Raw genomic sequence first — 21,363 nt, 5'->3', positions numbered from 1 at the left:
TTCCAAATTTCACATTTCATCCGCTGCTGGTTGATAATTACAAAATAGAACAACAAAACACCTAGACGAATGTGACATAAGGACCAAGCAGCATGAATTCTTGTGAAGGAAAATTATGCGCCTCTCGTCCATTAGGAGTCTCTGAGCAGATCACCAAAACAGCAAATAAAGGAAAACTGGCTGATGTCATTTATTCAAACTTTTGAAAATCATTTGACAAAGACAAAGATAAGAGGCTATTAAGGAAACGAAGTCGTCATGGGGTGAGAGGTACTGTTCTGCCAGGGGTTTGAAAGTTCCTGTGGGTGTGCTCTTACAAGGAGTTAATCACCATACCCTCGAGATAGCAGAGCACACCCTTCACTTTAACTGCTTTCTGTGAATCTTTATCAGGGTCACTTGGCAGGCAGTGTGGTCTAGTGGATAGAGTACTGAATTCGGACTCAAGCGAGCAGAGTTCTATTTCCAGGTTTGCCACTGACCAAAGAGTCACTTTGTTTCTCAGTTTCCCCAAACTCCTTTGTAAAGTGCTTTGAGATCTACTGAGGAAAAGTGCTATATAAGAGCTATTTATTATACCTCTGTGTTTTTTACAGCATCTAGTAGTCCCCAATCCTGATTAGGGTCTTCATTATATAAAAACATCTGCATGGAGGGCCATTGTTACATGCGGTGAAGGTGCATTGGCATGGAAAGGATTTCCAAGTCCCAGTCTATTACACAAGTGATCTGATGTCACATGACAAGACTGATTTGTTGCAGTTTTCAGTCTGGGATTTTTGGAAATAAAGCAAGCCCTGCAGAAAGGGATATGAAAAGACTATTTTTCCTTCACCAGCTGGCGAGTCTTGCACTTGTTTAAATTAACACTTTTACCTTTAGTTTTAACTCTTTTTTTTTTAAATAAAGAAAAACAATTAATTGGATGGCTTATTAGGATGAACATCATTTAGCTAATATACAAAAGAATAAGCATTTGGGGGGGGCATTATTTCAGCCCATATTTGTTTCACTCTGCATTTCTAAGGGTCATTGGTGACTACTGGGAAACACTAAAATGTAATTGGGCAAAAGAAAAGATTCTGAATAAACCAGTCTAAGAAAGACAGCCTAATATAGGCACAAAGTGCACTAAAGTTAACAGACCCAAAGTAAGAGCCGTCCTCTTTGTGCAGCCCCCACCTTTAAAGTCTGAGTTTGACATCTCAACATATAGAATGCTAAGGAGATGTTATTTTCATTTCAGATGCACATTGCAGTGAGGAACAATATGAAGAATATTATTTCAGTGCCCTGGGAAAAATTAGCAAGTCAAATATTGAATCAGGCCTCTAGCATATGCTAAGGAGATTGCTTTGATCTTATCCACACTAAAAGCTCTATTATTGAATTTAAAGTCTGTGAACACATCTCAGACCACTATACAATGCATATCTGAATACATGTTTGAGAAGCAAGGGATGTTTTGACAAAGGGAAAAGAATATTTTAACTGAAAATATCAAAGTTATTCCATACAATTTTTTTTTTCATCTGGCTAGGTGGCTTTGCTGACAGAGCAACCCTCTACCCAGGAGAAGACTGGGCTTTAGAAGAACTTCAGGAGTCGCCTTGCCCCTGTATTAGGACAGGTGCATCTGGAGGTGCTTTCAAAGAGATATGAGGTTATATGGTAGCAGGACTACAACAGTGCACCATGACTCTTTTTGGCTCCCTCTGGTGGGCAGCTACAGTATTAAGCAGCACTGGGGCTTGTCTACACAGGGAAATTGATCTGAATTAGCTTATTCTGCAGTAGCTACTCCGGTTGTTTTTCCTGTGTTGAAAAGCCCATCCAGTGGCCATAAATGGGGTTGTACTCCTCTTCCCAACAGCAAAATGTTATATAGGGGAGATTGGGGAAAGTGGAATAATCAGGAGAAGAGAGACAAGAACTTGGATTATTGGAAGATTATGGCATTTGAGAATAATCAAGTGGCCCGATTTGGATCATCTTCACCCCTGTGGTTGCTGAGTCAAATTCTTGTTCTCTGATACACCTGTGCAACCCTACTGATAACCCCATTTTGTCTAAGTGCACCTTCCTCTGAAGTATCTGGCATTGACCATGGCCAAGATAGGACACTACACTAGACAGGTCACCAATCTGACCCAGTATGACAATTACTAGGTACCTGAGTAACGAAAACCTCCCTATATGCCCTCAGGTTAGTGGGAAAAATAAGAGCTAAATAAGCGAAATTCATAACCTGGTGCTCACCCCACTATGAAGACAAACATCTGACACAAGATGTCTAAAAACAATTAATTTTATGGAGAACATTTTCCCAAAGGACCACACGGGCACAGCATGTTTTTGTGATAAATGGTGAGATTTCTCTACTGCTGACATGCACAATGGAAAAACTTACCATTTTATTATTGATTTCATGAAAATGAATCTCACAGACTTTTTCCACCACGTCTTCATTTTCAAAAGTTACGAAGCCAAATCCTATTTATTAAAAGAGAGAAAGAAGGAAAGCATAAGGAAAATATTCATTATATTAAAACAACGGAGGCTTCATTTAAATATGGCATTTTATGGGCGGTTTTGATTTTTGTCACCATTCACACACACAGGCACAATGAGGTCCTGTCTAGGACTATGGCTCCTAGAAGCTACAGAAATACAAATAATTATTAATAATAATAATGCACACAACTACACACACACACTTTCTATTGTGCCATTATGGAAAACTCCTATATATTACAAGAATGAGACAAAATATCAGATATTTAATAGGGTTCTATCCTTTCTATCGATTTTTTGGATCCATTCTATAGAATGTTATAGACAGTTATTTCCTTGCTACTGGATGGCTCAATAACCTAGAGAACAGAAATAATTCTCTATTACATTTTATAGGTGTTTGGAGTAATCCATACAGAACCCTGTTACATTTCTATGGAACCCTATTAGTTTCAGTTCTTCTTAAATTCCAAGAGACTTCTCCATTAGGGTTGATTCATTAAGCGACAAAGAACAAACATTCAAAAAGGGAGAGAAAATGATTCCTCATTTACCCAACACCACTAGCAGCAAGAATAAAAAAATTAACGATTTCACAAACATGTATCAGCACTTTCTGTTTACGTTTGCCTCTGAGCAAACAAAAAATTTACTCATCTGTTATGTATAAGGGTCAAAAGATTCTGGCTTTGCTCTCACAGGGAAGCAGTCACTATAGTAAGTGCTTCTTGGATCAAAGCAGGTCCTGGCTTGTCCTTTCAGCACATTGACACAGTGAACCCTAAGGGTCAGCCAAGATTTGGAGGTGGTTATTTGTCCCTTTCTTCCTGAATTACTTCCTCAAATACCTCATCAGGACATCCGGAGGCCTCTAAGAAACGATTAAAGTTTAAGACCTCTGATCTGATCACTCATCTTTTCTCTGCTGCCGCTTCAAAGGAGCTATGGATTTGGGCCAGTTTAAGGTTGTTTGATGCATGCTGTCTGCCCGCCAGCTATACACTGTATTTACTCTGTTGGGTCCATGCTATCTGAGACACTCCACACTAAAGAAGTTTGGCAGCCAGCTACAGCTCTGCATATTGATTTTCACCCATCTTCTAAAAAAAAACAACCACAAAGCACCACCGTGTTTCTTTCAAGCACTCAATGGATAAATATCAAAATCTATTAAGACAACATGAAGGCTCCCAATACAACAATATAACAAACCCAAACTCCAAATTAGTACCAAGAAAAGTCTTGGCTTTGATATTGGAAGTATGTCTCTTCCACACACAATACTATATGAATAGAAATGAATGCTGCACTCATAAGTCCATTGCAATTCGTGTTTTAAATCAAACCAAAATGATGGTGAAGGGACGGGAGATAAATAAGCTCACAGCTGTCTAGTTTATTTTACATAAATAGTTTTGCACTAGTAAACCAGCTGCACATGAGAAAGTAAATATCTTGTTCACAGACACGGGGGGAGATACTCAGCTGGCAGGAATTGATGGTGCTCTGGTGACTTCCATGAGCTGCTATTCTAACACTAACTGAGAATCCAGCCCGTTGCATGTTACAAACGCAGAGATTCTGGTTATGAGGGAATACAGTCCAAACCTTGCCAATTCTCACTTTGCATCCACTAACCTGTTTCTTCATTCCCAAAACCTGGCTCTCCTCACTTTGATTCTCAGCAAAGATTCTGCAACTATTAAGTTGCTCTAGTGAAGTGTTCTGTTACCACGCCTTCCATTGCTTTAACACACACAGTACATTTGCTAGAAAACTTCATAGTAGCAAATAATTAAAACTAAACTGTGCTTGTCAGAGCAAGTGAACAAACTACATTTTGCAATACAGTTCCCTTGAAGTTGTGCATGCGTGTTTGCTTATTCATAAATTCACAGAATGCTGCTATCCTCAATGCGTCTCTCAGTGATTAGAGTGAACTAGCAAGGTTTAAGCACCTACCAGTTGATTGGTTTAGGAACACAGAGTAATTTTAATACTGTTGAATGCTTCCCCCCGACACCTCTCCTTAGGTAAATTACAACTCAGAATGGTTTCAAAATATCCTAGAAGTCACAACATCTGACTGTTATGTTACATTAACATCCAAAGATTTCCCTTTGCATCTTTGTTCAGAAAGCTATTTTACTCAGTACTTCAAGCATGTAGCATCTTGAATCATCTTATTCAAACTGGTCCCTTTATTTGTCTTCTAAATTGCTCTGCTTAATTCTTCCTTACACAGGACTGCAGTTGCAACTAAATTTTTAGTGGTTAACGGACTAAACACGACATCCCAGGAATCTAGGGACCCACACTGTGTTAAGTAATTATTGGTGTTATTAGAGCAGCACACCACAGGGAACCAGTTTTGCCCAGCAGAATGAAATGTCCAGTCCAGTTCTGCAAGTCATTAATTGTTTGAGTTCCAGAAACATCTTCATCATTAGTAACTCATTAGCGAATATTGCAGTGGAGGATTTCAGTTTCGATTTTTTTCAAGTCTCACTACAAGTAACAAGAAGAGAAGGGGAATTTTTCAGGAGATTAGAGTTAATGTGCATAACTCCACCAGAAAACCCACCAAAATCATTACATGTTCAAACTAGGAACCAGGGTACTCCTTCCCATCTGCATGCATAAGGCAGAAATACAGGTTTATGAAGAAATGATTTGTCTGATTAAAGAAGATAGACATACAGCTTTCTGGATTCACAGGTTTTATAATAGGAATAACAGAACAATCCAATGGTGTCAACACTCATTTGCAGGTTTTTAAAAGAGCTACACCATTTCAAACATGCCTGTCTATCTGGCTTGATGAGAGAAAACAAACTTGATTATGTCTAAAAACATTTATTTCTTCCTCTTGTGGAAAAGCAAAGAAGCAACGAAACAATTAATTATCAGTAAATGCTATTCCTTAACTGTGTAATCATTTTACCTAGTGGATGCATTATCATCTGCAATGAATCCGTTAAAGTGATGATTAACAAAGGAAAACAAGAAGAATGCAGGATGACTGCGCGCTAGTGGCTAGATGGCAGGACAAGGAAACAGGAGGGGTCTGAATTATAAAGCTGAGATGGGACCCTCAGCTCATTATGGGTGACATTCACTGTTGTCCTGAAGGGCCACCACCATCTAAGTCCGACTTTCAGGATTTCAGTAGTACAAAGGCCTAATGTCCGTCCTTTGCACAGGGTGAATTTACTCTTGTGACTTAGTGCTTCAAAACAAATCACTGTGGAAGAAACAAAGGTTAAATGAACCCCAAACCTTGGCCCTCGTTTAAAAAATAATCATCAGGAAGTTGCAACAAAGCTGAAATTCCCAGTGTAAATACATTACCCACGTTCCTATAATATGGCATTAACCTGAAATTTTAAACCTAGCCAAAAACTTAAAGAAAAAAACCCCCAGTATCATTGAAGTATATAGGTTTCAAATCATGCTACAGCCCGCCAGAGGTTTCAAGTGGCAACCTGTGCTGAACAATCTCTTTCTCTATTAGAAGAATTCAACGCTCTATGACTGCACAAGCCTCTTTTAGTTTCTATTTGTAGCAGCCCTTGAGGAAAATGAAAATTTTTATTTTTATTTCCCTGCAGCGAGTAACCACCTTAGTTTGCTGCATTCCTATAGAGAACGAACCCATGTTGGAGGCCGTGTCAGATCAAAACAAGAAGGAAGGGATGGACTCAAGCACTGGGGTTTATAATACCTACTGCCCCTGGAACCACAGAGTCACATCCTGATTTAGCCACTTCGCCTCCAGAGAGGGACCGACTCAGTTCAAGCATGGAGATCTAGAACAGCCCTTAAAGTCAAGGTGCCATCTGCTCTTTATGGATAGGATCAGGGCCGCCCAGAGGGAGGGGGGGCAAGTGGGGCAATTTGCCCCAGGCCCCGGACCCAGCAGGGGCCCCCACGAGAGTTTTTCGGGGGCCCTGGATCGGGGTTCTTCACTCGCTCCGGGGGCCCCGGAAAACTCTCGCAGAGCCCGGGCCCCCGGAGCTTCTTCGCTCCTGGTCTTCGCTGGCCGGGGGTCCTTCCTCTCCGGGATAGAAGGACCCCCTGCCGCCGAATTACCGCCGAAGCAGGACCCGCCGCCAGAGTGCAGCCGGGTCTTCGGCGGTAATTCGGCGGGGGGTCCTTCCGTTCCGGGACCCGCCGCCGAAGTGCCCCAAAGACCCGCGGTGGGGGCTGCACTTCGGCGGCGGGTCCCACTTCGGTGGGAATTCGGCGGCGGGGGGTCCCCGCCGTGGGTCTTTGGGGCACTTTGGCGGTGGGTCCCTGAATGGAGGGACCCCCCGCTGCCGACTTACCTCCGAAGCGGGGCCCCCCGCCGCCGAAGACCCCGGGCCCCCGGAATCCTCTGGGCGGCCCTGGATAGGGTGACCAGATAGCAAGTATGAAAAATCGGGACGGGGTAATAGGCGCCTATATAAGACAAAGCCCCAAATATCAGGACTGTCCCTATAAAATTGGGACATCTGGTCACCCTACATATGGACATAGCATTTGTCAAAGCAGAAGGCTTGTTCCCCTCTCCACCTCACCCATATATTAAACATCAGACATGGCCACAAATTCCCCTGCAGCTAATCTCCACCCCAGAGGTGGTGACATTTCAACAAGTGCTGTATGTTTTACAGTGTATGCAGGGTCAAGCCTCTAGCTTGCAAAGTGCAATAGGATCAATGGCACTATGCTCATAATAACATCTTCGCTTTATGATCACTGACATTTTTAATTGATTGGAAAGCATCCAGTAGCTTATAATCCACACATGTACAACCACTTAAAACCCATAGGACATTCACCAAAAGATCACGTCATATTTTAAATGTAGCAACTCCAAACAGATCATTTGCTCCGGAATCAAAACCTCATAAAATAATCTGTGGTATATTTAAAATAAAATTTAAAAAAACCCAGCTACCAACTTTTAAACAACTGCATAAGAAAAATATTATTGTATGCATGCCCCATTAATCAGTATAATGAATACACACTCATTTTTAAATTACCCAAACTCTTCTAAAGCTTTCTGGCTCAAACAGTTGATTATTTCTTATGAGAGGTACCAAGAGTCAACAACAACAAAAAACATTCCATGGAAAGTGTACGAAAGAGATTAACACAAAACAAAGAAGGCTGTTTAAAATGGTGACATAAATAGGATTCCGGTTGTCAAGGAGCACACATTTTAAAATGAAATTATACTGCATCCTCCTGAATGAAGCTATTATTGGAAGCTAACAAGCTCTATTTAAGAGATAAGCATTTAACAGAGTCAAACAGTTGGGTTTCCCCCCCCCCCACCGATTCAAATGAATAAAACTGAATATTCATTTGAATAATCCTTTCTGTAAAAGAAAAGACAAAGAATAGGGAAAATATATAAAGGAGGAAACAAATGCCCCCAGATGAGAGCATCTGAGCCAAGTGAGATCACTGAAGGAAGCAGCGACAGGATTCGTGACCTTCAGGTGGAAAAAAACCTTCCTTTATCATCTGCTCAAAAAAATCATTTAATCCCATTCACATATTGGTCAATGGCTGTTGATAGACACTGAAATTGGGCCCAGAACTTCTTCAGGGGGATTGATTGATGTAGTAAACACTATCACAGACAAAAGCAAATACCTCTAGATTCATTCTGTACACTGGTTTGGAAAGGCTACGCATGCACATGAATGGATATTTATGTCACGTTCACTGAGCTCCAGCTCACTGCGGGTCAGAAAAATTGGGGGTGAAGGGGAGGATGGAGGGTTCTAAGGATAGTTAAGTACTGGAACAGATTACCAAGGGATGTTGTGGAATGCCCATCACTGGAGGTTAAACAAACACCTGTCAAAGATGGTCTAGGTACAGTTTGCCTGGCCTTAGTGCAGGGGATGGACTAGATTACCACTCCAGCCCTACAATTCTATACTACCTATCTAGAGAATAATCTTCCTCTTCCTCTCAGTCTCTCCAAAAAATGTTCATAGCTGAGTTGCGGCTCTCATTCAGTCTACTGTTTCTGAAAGTAAGCTAAGATACCAATGCTTTTGAAGGTGGTTGTTAATGTGCCTTCTAGTGGATAAATAATGTTTGTAGCTCTTTTTCTTTAAACCGTGAACCTTTGCAGTCTAAGATGGCAACTTACTTGTAAGTCTCAAAGTCCTCACAACGCTTGATGACTATTATAAACTGCCAATAAAACCACTTAGCTTGTACAACACATTATGGTTAGTCTACTCTTGACTTCCAGGAGGTTCAGATTTTCAGAGAGGCTGAGCATCTTGCAGCCACCTTTAATGAGAGCTGCAGATGCTTAACATCACTGAAAATCAGGCCATATGTTTATGGCTGAAAATTCAACTTAAGTTGGGAAGATTTTCTTTTCATGAGAAAATACAGAAAAATGGTCTAGAGGAGTTTTTATTTTAAGCTTGAAAATACCATCCCCCTCCGCATGAAGAATAACTGTGTTCTCAGTCCTCTTGTACTACTCTTAATGACGCTGGGAATACAGAGACTAAGGGTAGAAGATAGCCCATAGGTTTCAAGGCGACTTCCTCTGAATCCAAGTGGTTAGCTGGCATATCAGGGAATGGAGCTGTGGGACTGCCAGATGTTTAAAGTAACGGCAATCTAAAGAACATTATTTAGATTATTATTTACTTTTATTTTGCAGTAGCACCCAGAGGCCACCACATCAAGGTCCTATTGTGCTAAGTGCAGTACAAACCTATATTAAATGATAGCCCCTGGCCCAAACAGGTTACAATGCTAACAGCGGAACCTAGTAACCCTCAAGCCTTCTCACAAGATCTATAAGAAATGGGTGATATCTCTCTCAAAGTTTAGCAAAAAAAATTTATTACTATTTGGCATCAGGCAATTTATTTGATGAAAGTGCTCTTTTCACACAGAAAACAGGCAAGCATTTCAAACTGCAAACTGCAAAAGAGTTCCTTTCACTGGGAACCGGGTTCTAGTGCAAAATTCACACCAGAGAGCAAATTTTGACGAATCAGATCCATTAACACAATCCAAAACACACACAATTTCAAGCAGCTCCAACTTTCACTGCAAACATTTCTGACACCTCTGCAGAGGTTTGAATACGCCCCAACGAGCATCCTTTGCACTGAAAATCCGTCATTGATCCAGAACTCTGTTTATCCAAGTACATTTCATAGAACCTCTTTCACCCACAATTCTATGTAGCCAAACAGAGTTACTCTGTAGTGACATTCTACCACAGTACCCTACAAATAAGAGACACACTGTTCAGAGTAAATGACTGAAGCCATACAGGATTAAAACAATTTAAAATCAGCAGAAGTATAAATAAGTGCTAAGTGTCAATTGCTCAGAAAATCATGCTCCTGTGTGCTGTGTTTGGGTTTTTCACACTAGAAGTCAGCTATATTTCACACCTCTGTCATCACTGGAAAGGGTTTGTGTCAGCTTTGGTGAAATAAAGCCGAGATGACACCATTGTTATGAGACATAGCTATTTTCTCTTGCCAGTTAGTAGAAAGTTTCGGTACGGTCAAGAGTTTCTCTCTGTGTACATGTATATTTTGTTACGTGTAGCTAGATCTACATACATGTACACACATGCACGCGCACACACAAAGAGCTTATCCCTTATCCATAGAATTATGTGGAAGCAGCATAGTGTGCTAAAGGTACTTTCCCACCTTACTGGGACATATAGGTCTTGATCTTACAAGTCCATGCATCCAACAAAGCAACACGGTTGTGCTCTAGTGCAAGAGAGTAACTGAGGCTAAGCACTCACTACTGCTGAGAATAAGCTAAATAAAATCTTCACCCAGAAATTATTCATAAAAGGCGGATGGTCCTGTGGTTAAGGCACTGGACTAGGAGTTAGGATAGCTGGATTCAATTCCCACCTCTACTGTAGACTCCATTCTTGCAGGGTCCCAGAGCCTTGGCTCCAGCCCAAGCCCAAATATCTACACAGCAATTTTTCAGCCCCAGAGCCAGAGCCCCGTGAAGTCATGTCAGCTGACCCAGGCCATTAATGGGTTTTTTATCCCTGTGCAGACATACCTTAAAGGCTACTGTCATACAAATAATATACACGATAATCACCAAGCCTGTTCCATGACCACACAATAATCTAAAGAGAGCAGAGCATGGAAAGGAGAAAGTGTGTATCGGAGGAGACTTGGGTTTAAGCACCATCTTCAGCATGCAAATAAGTGTAATAAATTCTCAGCTCTCACTTCTGCTGCTATGCAAGAATAACTTGGCAGTTGCATGGGAGTGCTTTTGTTAATGCAGGATAGGGCTTCTTTGCACTTGTCTCATACATGCAACGCTCTGCAGCTGCATAGTCCTTGTGTGGGCATTTGTACCGTGTAGGGTTGCCCAATTTCTACTCGCACAAAATCGAACACCCTTGCCCCGCCCGTCCTCCAAGGCCCCACCCCGGCTCACTCCATTCCCTCTCCCCCGCCCCGTGACTCGTGCTCCCCACCCTCACTCACTCATTTTCACCACTGGTTCAGGGGGTTGGGTGAGGATGGGAGCTCCTGGGAGCTGTGCGGAGCCTGCCTTAGCTCTGTTGTGCCACTAACTGGACTTTTAACAGTCCGGTCAGCAGTGCCGACTGGAGCCGCCAGGGTCCCTTTTTGGCCAGGCATTCCAGTCGATACCTGGCAACCCTAGCACTGCGCCCGTCGCCACCTTATCTGTGCACCGTGCAGGATCAGGCCTATGGTAGATCCCCACCTTCCATCACCAGTAAACCTATCAGTTCCAGAGTTTATCCACCTGCCAACATACAGATGTTCTGATGGACGTAAATAATTACTCCATAATATCCATTTGTGAGGCACAGCTACATAATGACAAAATATTAAGACAGTACCACATTCCCTTCTAATATTACTTCTTGGTATCTGATCTAATCTGTATTTGCTTTATGCCTCTCCTTTCTCCTCTACTTAAGCTACTTAAGCCTAGATGCACAAAACCTCTAGCTCCACTGCAGCATTATTTATGCACCTGCTTTCTTGTTTACACCAATAGTTTTGGCAGCTGGTCGCTGTAAACTGTAATAAAATGCCTTTCAAAAAAATGAAGAAATGTGACCAGACAAGCCAGGCATAATAATATTAAAGCCCGTGTCAATTAATTTTTCCTCTTCTTGATAAACGAGCCCCATTCCATCCATTAATAATGAGGGAAGAAACAAGAAAAGTTGACGCTAGTTTAATTTATTTTCTCAACTTGCCTGGTCATATTTCTCCCTGTTGCAAAGCTTTCTGGTGCTGCTGGGAATTGCAAGTGGCTCTCACACAGTCGATGCATAGATTGGTGTGAATCAATATGGTTCTACTTTATTCACACATTCCTCATAATCAGAAGGGAAAAAGTTACTTAGTAAGCTATCTAACACCTGAGGCTGTCAAACCTCCTTCTTATAATAAAATAAATAAATAAATAAATAATAATAAAAGACTTACATCAGAAGGGTAGGGAGCATAGAAATCAGATGATGTAAATTTTGTTACCAAATCTTCTACTTAAAGACAAAGAAAAACAGAATTTACTAAGTTAGGAAGAAACATTTTCAGAGCAAATGACCAAAAAAAAAAAAAAAATCAGACGTGTTCCAAACTTTTTACTGGAGGAAGAGTTATTTATAAGTGAAAAAGCCTAAGAATCAGGACTCCTGGCTTTGGAAGGAAGAGTTATCAGGTGCTTAGAGCAAGAATATGAGTGTCAGCACTCCTGGGTGCTAGCCCCAGCTCTGCCACTGACCTACTATATAGCTCTGGATAAGTCATTTAACCCCTCTGTCTCACAGACCTCAAAACCAGCACCTGGAGAATCCAGAAGAACAGACTCCTGCAAGTGCCGGCACCTATTTAATGTATTTATCAATGACCTACTGAACACTATCACCAGGCAGGTCACATACACTCATGATCTTTGCTTGGCCTCAAGGGACTGTGACTTCCACAAGTCTGAAGAAAACCTGAACAGTGATATGGCTGCGATAGGTGGCTACTGCATGAAATGGAGACTGAAACCAAATATATCAAAGACCGTGTCATCATGCTTCTTTTTATAACACGTTCAGAACTAGCTTGAGCTTAACATCTTCTTGACTGGCCTGCAGTTAGCTGTTTCTTGGGTAGAATTCATGTTTCCTGGGTAGAATTCATGTTTCCTGACCTTTGGCCTCATTCTCTGACTACCAGGTGACTTTACCACCAAACCTCATCTATCATCAGTGGTATCTGCCTTGTGTGTCTTGCCTATGCACAATCACGCTCTCGCTCTCTGACTCAGTTTCCCCACCTGTCAACTTGGTTTAAATGATGTCTGCTTCTCTAAGGCACAGTGTGCGTAATTCATTAATGTATGCAAAGAGACCCGAATTCCTTGGATGAAAGTTGCCATCATTTTAATTTTAATATAGAGATTTTTTTTCCTACAAGAGATGAAAATCCAGTAAAAGCTGTGTTATCTGGCACTTTATCAACCGGAAAACTCTATTAACTGGCATTTCTGATCTCTCCCAATACAAATCTTCAATCTAGTAACCGGGACTGGTATACTGCCCAGGAGGTTGTGCAATTGCATATTCTGCAGTCTACTTTTATGCAAAAGAGGCAGAAGGCAAGTAAGCAAGCTGATATCAGGGATTTATTCAAAAAAGCAGCTTCCAGGGTGTGTCATAGGGTCATTACAGATTCAGCCCAATCCCCTACACCTTCTACAGCTACAATGATAATTGATGTTGATAATGATGACCCTGAGGCACTGCAAGATCCTGAAGTGCCTTCGGAATCATCAAAGAAAGATTAAATTATGTTCAGTGTCGTTTTAGTGTTAAGTGTATTTTTAGTGATCTGGGTGTACACCATACGCTGCCCATAATGATATGTAGTGTCATAAGATAACCTACTGTATAGAAAACTTTACCTGTATGCACCTAAGTGCTTCAAGAAACCAATCACTCTGCAGTGCAGTGCTACTACTGGATTGGTAAATACCTGTATGCTGTACTACTGTATTTTATATTTTATTCATTTCATTGTATTCGAATTCTTTGAAAATTGGTATTCCATTGGTAAAGCATAACTCTCAGTTAACGGGAATATTGGATTCACTGGCACACCCCCGCCCCCAACAAAGCTTTTACTGTATATGAGATTCCTCCCCCAAAAAGTAGCTGGGTGTACAGAATACCGAACGTATGCTTAGTCTTCATTCGGAATGTAAGTCTGCCTTCTGCATTGGCTCCAGACCAGCCATGGAACTGTGGGGAGCAGCTGAGGGGAGTGTTTATGTGAGCTTTTCAAGCTTCTCAATTAGCGCTGCTGCCTAGGAATGCTGGGGACCCATGTTCTAGTCCCACCAGCAACCTCACCCGCAGGATTCATTTACATTTTTGTTGGCATGCCTGTCTGTTTATTCAGCAAGGAGTGTGACACACTCCCCTCCATCATGCAGAAAACATCACGCAGCTGTCGGCATGTTAGATGTTCTCCCAGCCCCTACCCCACAGAAAGGAGTGGTGTAAACACAACTATACATTAGCAAGCAAACCTAGGCAAGAAAGCAATATGGACAAGAAGAAGGAACCAGGTGGCAGGAGTATTACAACACGGCCTTTCGCAAAAAACTGTGAGCTATTATTCATTATTTGTAACAAGACAGTACCTAGGGGCTCCAATGGAGATCAGACCAACAGCCACAGTGAAATGACTCAACTACAGAGTGAGGAAATGCGCTGTCCATTAGGCCAGGTCCAAGTATCACCACTGATATGGATATAAATATATAATACACACATTCGTATATATGCACGTATGTAAAAAATACTTTATTTATAAGCACACTTCCCCCACCACCCTTCCTACCCCAAGTATATGAAAACATGCCGAGAATACTGATGATTATATTTGAAGGCACAATATTCTGTACTGAGAATAAAGTCCCATCCCAGCCTAGTGTTAACCAACAGGGGGTGGGAAGGAATGCCTGTGGTCTAGGTTGGAAAATACCAACCGCATTTAATTCTAAAGTGTGCTCTATAGCAGCATTTCTCTGAATGACACTCATCAAGGCAGAAGATTAGCTCACAAATCCATTTAGTGCATGTGTGTCTTGGGTTGGTCAGGAAAATAGTCGGCTTCTCATGACAGACACAGATATTACCGCAGTTAAGAAGTGCCAATATATGGGAGTAAATTCTCAAAATTAAATCGGCAGACAACTGCTTCAGATCGAGACCTCCACAAAAGGTGCTAGCATTTCAATACTAACGCAGCAGGAAAGCAAAGAGCTGAGGTCAGCCACACAGCTGGATAAAGGGCACCAGGAAGATATTCCTCAGCTTTTGTTCTGGAGAACCGCAAGGCTCAGGTTCCCGTTCCATCCTCCCACTGCAAGGGACTGTCATTCAAGGGTATTAAAAAAAATGTATCTAAGAATGTGAAACTTTCCTTGTTAAACTGACCCCATGGCAAACTCCGCTCTAACAGTGTGATGGAGGGGGTGGGAGGGTTGTGCCCCTCCCTCAGAGGCACAATTTCCGGCCAAACTTTTCAAATCTCTGTGTTTAAAGTTAAGCTTCTATAATCCATGTTAAGGCACCTAACTAAAAACACCCTGATTTTCAAAGGTGTGGGTTCCTGTTCACTTCAGGAGGGGTTGTGTTTGCTCAACACCTCTGAAAAGTGGCTGGTGTTCAGGCACCGAAACCTGTGGAAGCACACAGCAGGCTAGTGTTATTGTGTGGTCTGTAGAATTCAAGGCGTGGTGTGTTTATTTGTTAAGACTCTTCATTGCACAGTTAGCCTAGACCCCACCATCACCCCCACAAAAAAGACCTCTGACAAGCTCCGGAAGTGCTTTAAGCCTAAGCTAGCTGACCCGGCTGGGAGTGTGGGTTAAAGCCCAGGCTCTGATTTAGTTTGGACTGGAACTACCCACTTTGCAGTGAGGCAAAACCACTCCAGTGCTGCTAGTCTTCCAGTGGCCTTCTCACAACCTCCCCTGAAGGACAGACCAGTTTCTCCTGCAATTGACACAAAGTACTGAGAAAGAATCCTACAGCATCTCAACACAAAGGACCAAGGGATATGCCCCTGGACACACATACATGGGCAAGTGCAGTGTGGACACAGTCACGGCTTTGCTGTGGGGATGCTCACATCCAGGCCTGGTGAACCTGGGTGCCAGTCACTCAGGTTCATGGCAGTGAAGACATACCAAGATAGCCTGGTTCAAGCGAGAGCAGCCACACTGTGAGATACACTCAAGCTGCACAAAGTGGTTGTACTAGCAGTTCTGAGTAGCCTTAATACCCTGAACATCAGCAGCACTCAAGCTTCACCCCCCGGACAGGCCAGCTAGCCCGAGAGAAAGCACCACCTAACTTCAGCTAGGGCTTTTCGTGAGTGGATGGGACTTGAATTAGGGGCAACATTTGAGTTATACCTCAAGCTAACACTGCAGTGAAGACAAGCCGTAAGGTAGGTACAGCATGTTACATATGTTCACAGAAAAGTTGAGAGCTACCCAAGGTACTTATGTGGCCCCGACTATCACAGTAATAGGGGCCTTACAATCCTCTAATTACATTTACTCTCACGACACTTCTGTGATGTAGGGCAGTGCTATGATCCCCATGGTCCAGAGGGGGAACTGAGGCACAGAGAGACACTGTGACTGGCCAAGGGTCACATAGGATGTCTCTGATAGGAGGCCTGTGTTCAATTCCCTGCTCTAAGTAACAGACTCGTTCCCTAACCACTGCACCATCCTCTCTCACACAGCAACTCACTCTCAGAGCGATGAACAGAGCCTGGGACTCCTATGCCCAGTCTCCTGTTCTGACCAACAAACACACTCCCTTCCTTCCTTAGGGCTTTGGCAGCTAGATCCACCCTTGCAGAGAAAGGCTGGATTCTGCTGTGTACTTGCTTCACAGTTGAGTGGACTCCAAGATGGAGTAGGACAGAGCATCAACGGAGAGGCAAAACTGCATGAACTAAACAAAAATATGACTTTTAGATAAAAGGTAGGAGCCCCTTTTATAATTGCTCCTAGTAATAAAATGGCACCGACTTAAGAGTTCATTATTCAGTTTTGCTCTTCTATCAAAAGAATAGTTTTAACTAAAATGTATTTTCAGCGCTTGGTGTGAAAGGGGAAACCTCGTTGCATATTACAAGCCACGTTAATGTAAGCAGCACCTGAACTTTTCCTGATAAATTTTTCATAGCAACAAATCTTCATTAAAATTTTATTCGATTAGCATTCCGAAACCAAACCGCTGAGTACATAATGACTAAAACATGCGCTACATGGCAGTTTACGAAATGCCAGTTTTATTATATTGTTAATTAACAGAAGGCATTAATATACTCACAGATCATTTAGAAGCATTAACAGTGACCTGAGAAAAATTGTGTGTATGTGCGTGAGAGGTGCATTCGTGTCGGGGTTCCTTGCTTCGTTTCTGTCTATAAAGAAGGCCTGAAAGTTTCTTTCCCCTCCAACCTCCCCAACAGTGTCTTCTTTTTCTGCTTGGCTTTCTGCATTAGAAATATCATGTCTTAACTTCTAGGTTTTTGCTGGAGAATTCTAAAACTAATGCAACTGGGGAACCACAGGAGACTAAAATGTGAGCTAGAGAGAGAGGAAGGGGGTTCAGCTACATTATCTAAATCTCTATTACATGTTTGCTCTTTTGTTTATACCTATTTAACTCCAACTTTGGATAACACTTGGGTGAAAAACTCTCTTTGTTCAATATTCCTCACCCTCCCTGCACCTTTAGCTGATGACCGAAATGCTCTAGTTCTGGTCCTCCAAGGAGTCATAATGGAAAACAGGGGACCTTGATATAAATTGGCCCTCTTTCACCACCAAAAAGGAAATAAAAAAAGCTCCAAATTGTTTTTAAATTAATTTAATGTATCTATATCTACCAAGTGAATTTTCCATCACAAGTGAAAGCTACTTGTTCGGGTTCACCAGCAAGACCTTTAATGTGCACAATCCAGGCCATGTTTGTATCCTATTTGCCGATACGAAAACAAGATCCAGACAGGGATGGAAATGCTAAGCATGTTCTGCTTTGAGCAGGGGAGTGTCCTCCAGTTGCTTAGCAGAGATCCCTGTTAAAGAGCAATCGCAATGGGCTATGGAAATAATCATAAGTACAGATATAGCGCCTTTCTTTAGAGGAAGAGAGCTTTATGAAGGAGGATGGAACGAAGGGTGTTATTCAAATTTTACAAAGTGGGAAATCAAGGAACAGAGATTAGGCGGGACAAGCCAAAGGTCAGAGTCAGCAGCAATGTGGGTAGAATTCATGTTTCCTGACCTTTGGCCTCATTCTCTGACTACCAGGTGACTTTACCACAAAACCTCATCTATCATCAGTGGTATCTGCAACAAATGGTCCCTACAGTAGTTGATGGAGTCTTGTTTTCATGTCACAGAACTCCTGAGTGCCTGGGGCATATTATTATACGTCACAATTCTCTGCTTCCATGGTACCTTCCACAAGCGGATCCTGTACATTTTAATTTAGTCTCACACTCTCCTCTGAGATAAGTTATCATCCTGATTTCCGCAGTCAGGGAAAGTGAGGCACAAGGCAAGTGACCTGCCCAACATAATGCAGTGAATCAGTAGCAAAGATGGGAGCAGAGCCCAGGAGTCCTGGTTCCCAGCCCTCCTTTCTAATCACAAGACAATACTGCTTCTTCTATTTTGGCCTCCGTGGGGCCTCAGTTATTGTTCTAAATTGGTAACCATCAGTCAAGTTCAATTACTTTGAAGCTGTATACCCACCAAGCAGTGGGTGAGAACGAAGGGAAACATTGCTGAAAAGGGCAGCAAGTAGCCACAGAAAGGTCACTCTCCCCTGCAAATGCTGGGATGAAAAGCCATTGCGCCATAGATTTTAGTTAACCAGGTTAAGTTCATGAATTAAAACAAAGTTCTTTTCTAATTCATCTGTTGTGACCACTCCATGCTGTGCTGAAAAGTCCTGCCATTTCTATGTATTTGCCTACAGGGCTCACTGAGTCTCTGCTTGTCAATTCTTCTACAGTTTATTACCAGATTTCTAAAATATTACATTTTTTTATTATATCCAAATTCCCTTTATTGCATTTGACAATACAGATAATCACATACCATATGCTCTAATGTTTTGAAACCAATGCATGTTGACATCAGTTTTTATTCACGATGCATAATTCTATTCAGGGCTAACAAAAAAGCCTGGTGTTAAGATTTTTTTCCCCCTTAACAACAGATTAACAATATTGCAAGGAGACGCTGCTTTGCTTTCAGTCTAGATGGGAAATGTGCCTGGGCTGAAAAGACGGGCTTATCAAGGAGACGCCCACCAAAATGTTTATAATGGTGACATTTCTTGGTATGATAACCTGCTTTTGAAACCTGATATTAAATAGAGCGTTAAGAAAGCACAAGCCTGGGAACTGCGAGACTGGGTTCAGTTCTCTGCTCTGTCACAGCCTTCCTGTGTGACCCCGAGCAAGTCATTCTGTGCCTGTTTCTCAGGGACAATAGCACTACCCTGCCTCACAGGGGCGATGCTTAATAAACATATTAAAGATTGTGAGAACAAAACCCCAAGATGTGACAGTATCTCAATAGGATGAGTGTAAGTACCTAATGTAAGATAGATAACTAGAAACACAGAGACAGAAAACGTAAGCAGGAACCGAGAGACAAATTCTGCTCCCTGGTTTGTGGACCCTCAGGAATAGCCTTGATTCAGCCATTGGTGCCTAGCAGATTGCTTAGTCGCACCTATGCTGATGCATAAACCCAGGCCAGGGTAAACTCGGGTTTATATTTATTGAGCTATTTAAGGTTTATCCCTACTTGTTATCCACTGAAATGTCACTGGAGTTTTGGCCCGCACATAGGAAATCTCTTCTTTATCTAGCACCAAGTTAATATTTGTCACTCCTTTGCCAGTAGAGTATGTGCACTTCCCCCTCCATTTATTTTCCTGATTGTTGAAAATTAGTCCCATGCTAGCTATCTAAACATACTATCCCAGAATATTAAGCTCCCAAGTGACTGTTAGCGAGCAGCCGTGTTGTCAGCAACACCAAAATAAACGTTCTGCTATTTCAGAGAGGTTCACAGAAAGCGGATGTGTACATTTTCTCCTTTCCCGAGAACAAGATAGCTTTCTGTGACCAAAGAGTGGAAGATTTACATATTATCCCAGGACTTTGGATTGTCCCTTAGAATAAAAAGCCATTTCATTCTTCTCCTAACTAAGCTTTTTTCATTTGCTTCAGAGAGTCACTCAAAGTGACTGTAAACTGATTAGATCAGGTCACTTTTTGGAAGGGGGAGAGGGGGAGGAAATATTCAGACAAGAATTTGGAAAGGAAAATCATATGCGACTCAGAGGTGCTTTTGCTTGATTTATAACATCTTGAGTACTCATAGCTCAGCCCACTTTGTGGGCTGAACCCAGGATGTCTCTTGGTCAAGAGATTCCTTTAACATTTTTCAACCACCAAAAATAAAAAATAAATTAACTTCCTTGTGTGTCCTCAAGCTGTTTCCCATCCTGCAGGAAGGAAGGAAGGGAGATATTTAATCAGCAGCAAATGAAAATGCTCTCACCCCCCTCTGAGCAGCACTGTTTGGAAGTATTTAACAAATGTGCAATAGCCCTCCACTCCCTGAAGCTGACTAAAGGGACCTTCAAAGCTTGTATTTCATACAAAACACAAAGTCTGCATAAAGCTGGCAGAGAGTCCCTAGAAAAAGGTGCTGGGTTAGCAGTGCTTGCTTATGCATCTGATGTTTGAGCTATGATACTAGCTCAAGAATTGCACCGTGTTTGGATAGTATGCAGCGCTTCTAGCCCCTGATTCTGCATCACAGCAACAGTATCTGGTACCATGGCACTCTTACTGCCCCTTCCTGCTGGTTCCACTGGAGGGCAGGATGGGCAGTAGCTCTGGGGGTGGCCAGGTACTAACAATGCCTCAATAACTTGGAGGGAGAGGTGGCGACGAGCTGTGCTTTTAGGGGTTTCCTTCGTCCATCCCCTACCATATTTTTCTCCTGCTCACACCTTAAATGGCGCAGCAGCACTTAATGCCCGTGAGCAATGTGATGCAGATGGCCTTCCCTAGATGAAACCTCAGCAGGACATTTCTGTTTGTCCAGAGGGTTCTCTGTCTATCTGTCTCTGAAGACGCTGCTTTCACTGAACCTACTCTTAGGGCTTGTCTACACTACCCGCCAGATCGCTGGGCAGCGATCAATCGTGTGTGTGTGTGTGTGTGTGTCTATCGGGTCTAGTATAGACGCGATAAATCAACCGCTGAGTGCTCTCCTGCTGACTCTGGTACTCCACCAGAACGAGAAGCGCAAGCGGAGTCGACAGGAGAGTATCATGTAGCTGAAGTTGTGTATCTTAGAATGACCCTGCGCGGTACTGTAGAGAAGCCCTTAGAAGCACAGGCAGGCCTGGGCTCCAAAAAACTGATCCATGGATCAGCCAGCATGAAGAATTAGGGAGCCAGATGCCTCTGGAGAGAGCTATTGTAGCGAGAGACTCCTCGCTCTTTGCAGACACCTACGGGTGTTCTCCAAGCTCAGACTTCTACTGAAGTGCTGTCTGTACTAATATATTTCCCCAACACTTTCCCCAGGACTATGGAAAGCCACCACGATTGGCAACAAACTGGCACTAAGGATTGGAACTAAGCTGTGTGCCTATTCTCCCTATTCTGCCAAGGACTGATGCTTTGAAAATGGCCACATCCTTCAACT

At 42.4% G+C, this 21,363-nt stretch overlaps 1 protein-coding gene and 1 long non-coding RNA gene across 19 annotated transcripts in view; one reads left to right on the top strand and one right to left on the bottom strand.

Annotated features, from left to right (window-relative positions):
* The window catches only part of MSI2 (musashi RNA binding protein 2), a 388,181-nt gene that overhangs the window by 88,107 nt on the left and 278,711 nt on the right, over positions 1-21,363 (bottom strand). For all 18 annotated transcript variants that reach the window (XM_039508152.1, XM_039508154.1, XM_039508155.1 and 15 more), the window contains one exon: positions 2,411-2,493. In XM_039508152.1, coding sequence (XP_039364086.1) covers positions 2,411-2,493 — 83 coding nt within the window. The remainder of the gene's footprint in view (positions 1-2,410; positions 2,494-21,363) is intronic.
* Positions 14,132-21,291, top strand: LOC120387430. The gene is made up of 3 exons (XR_005590163.1): positions 14,132-14,190; positions 16,437-16,591; positions 21,243-21,291. It is a non-coding gene; the product is annotated as an uncharacterized LOC120387430 (long non-coding RNA).

Source organism: Mauremys reevesii, linkage group 20, assembly GCF_016161935.1.
Source record: "Mauremys reevesii isolate NIE-2019 linkage group 20, ASM1616193v1, whole genome shotgun sequence".
Lineage (NCBI taxonomy): Eukaryota > Metazoa > Chordata > Testudines > Geoemydidae > Mauremys > Mauremys reevesii.
This window is presented reverse-complemented; position numbering and strand designations above follow the sequence as displayed.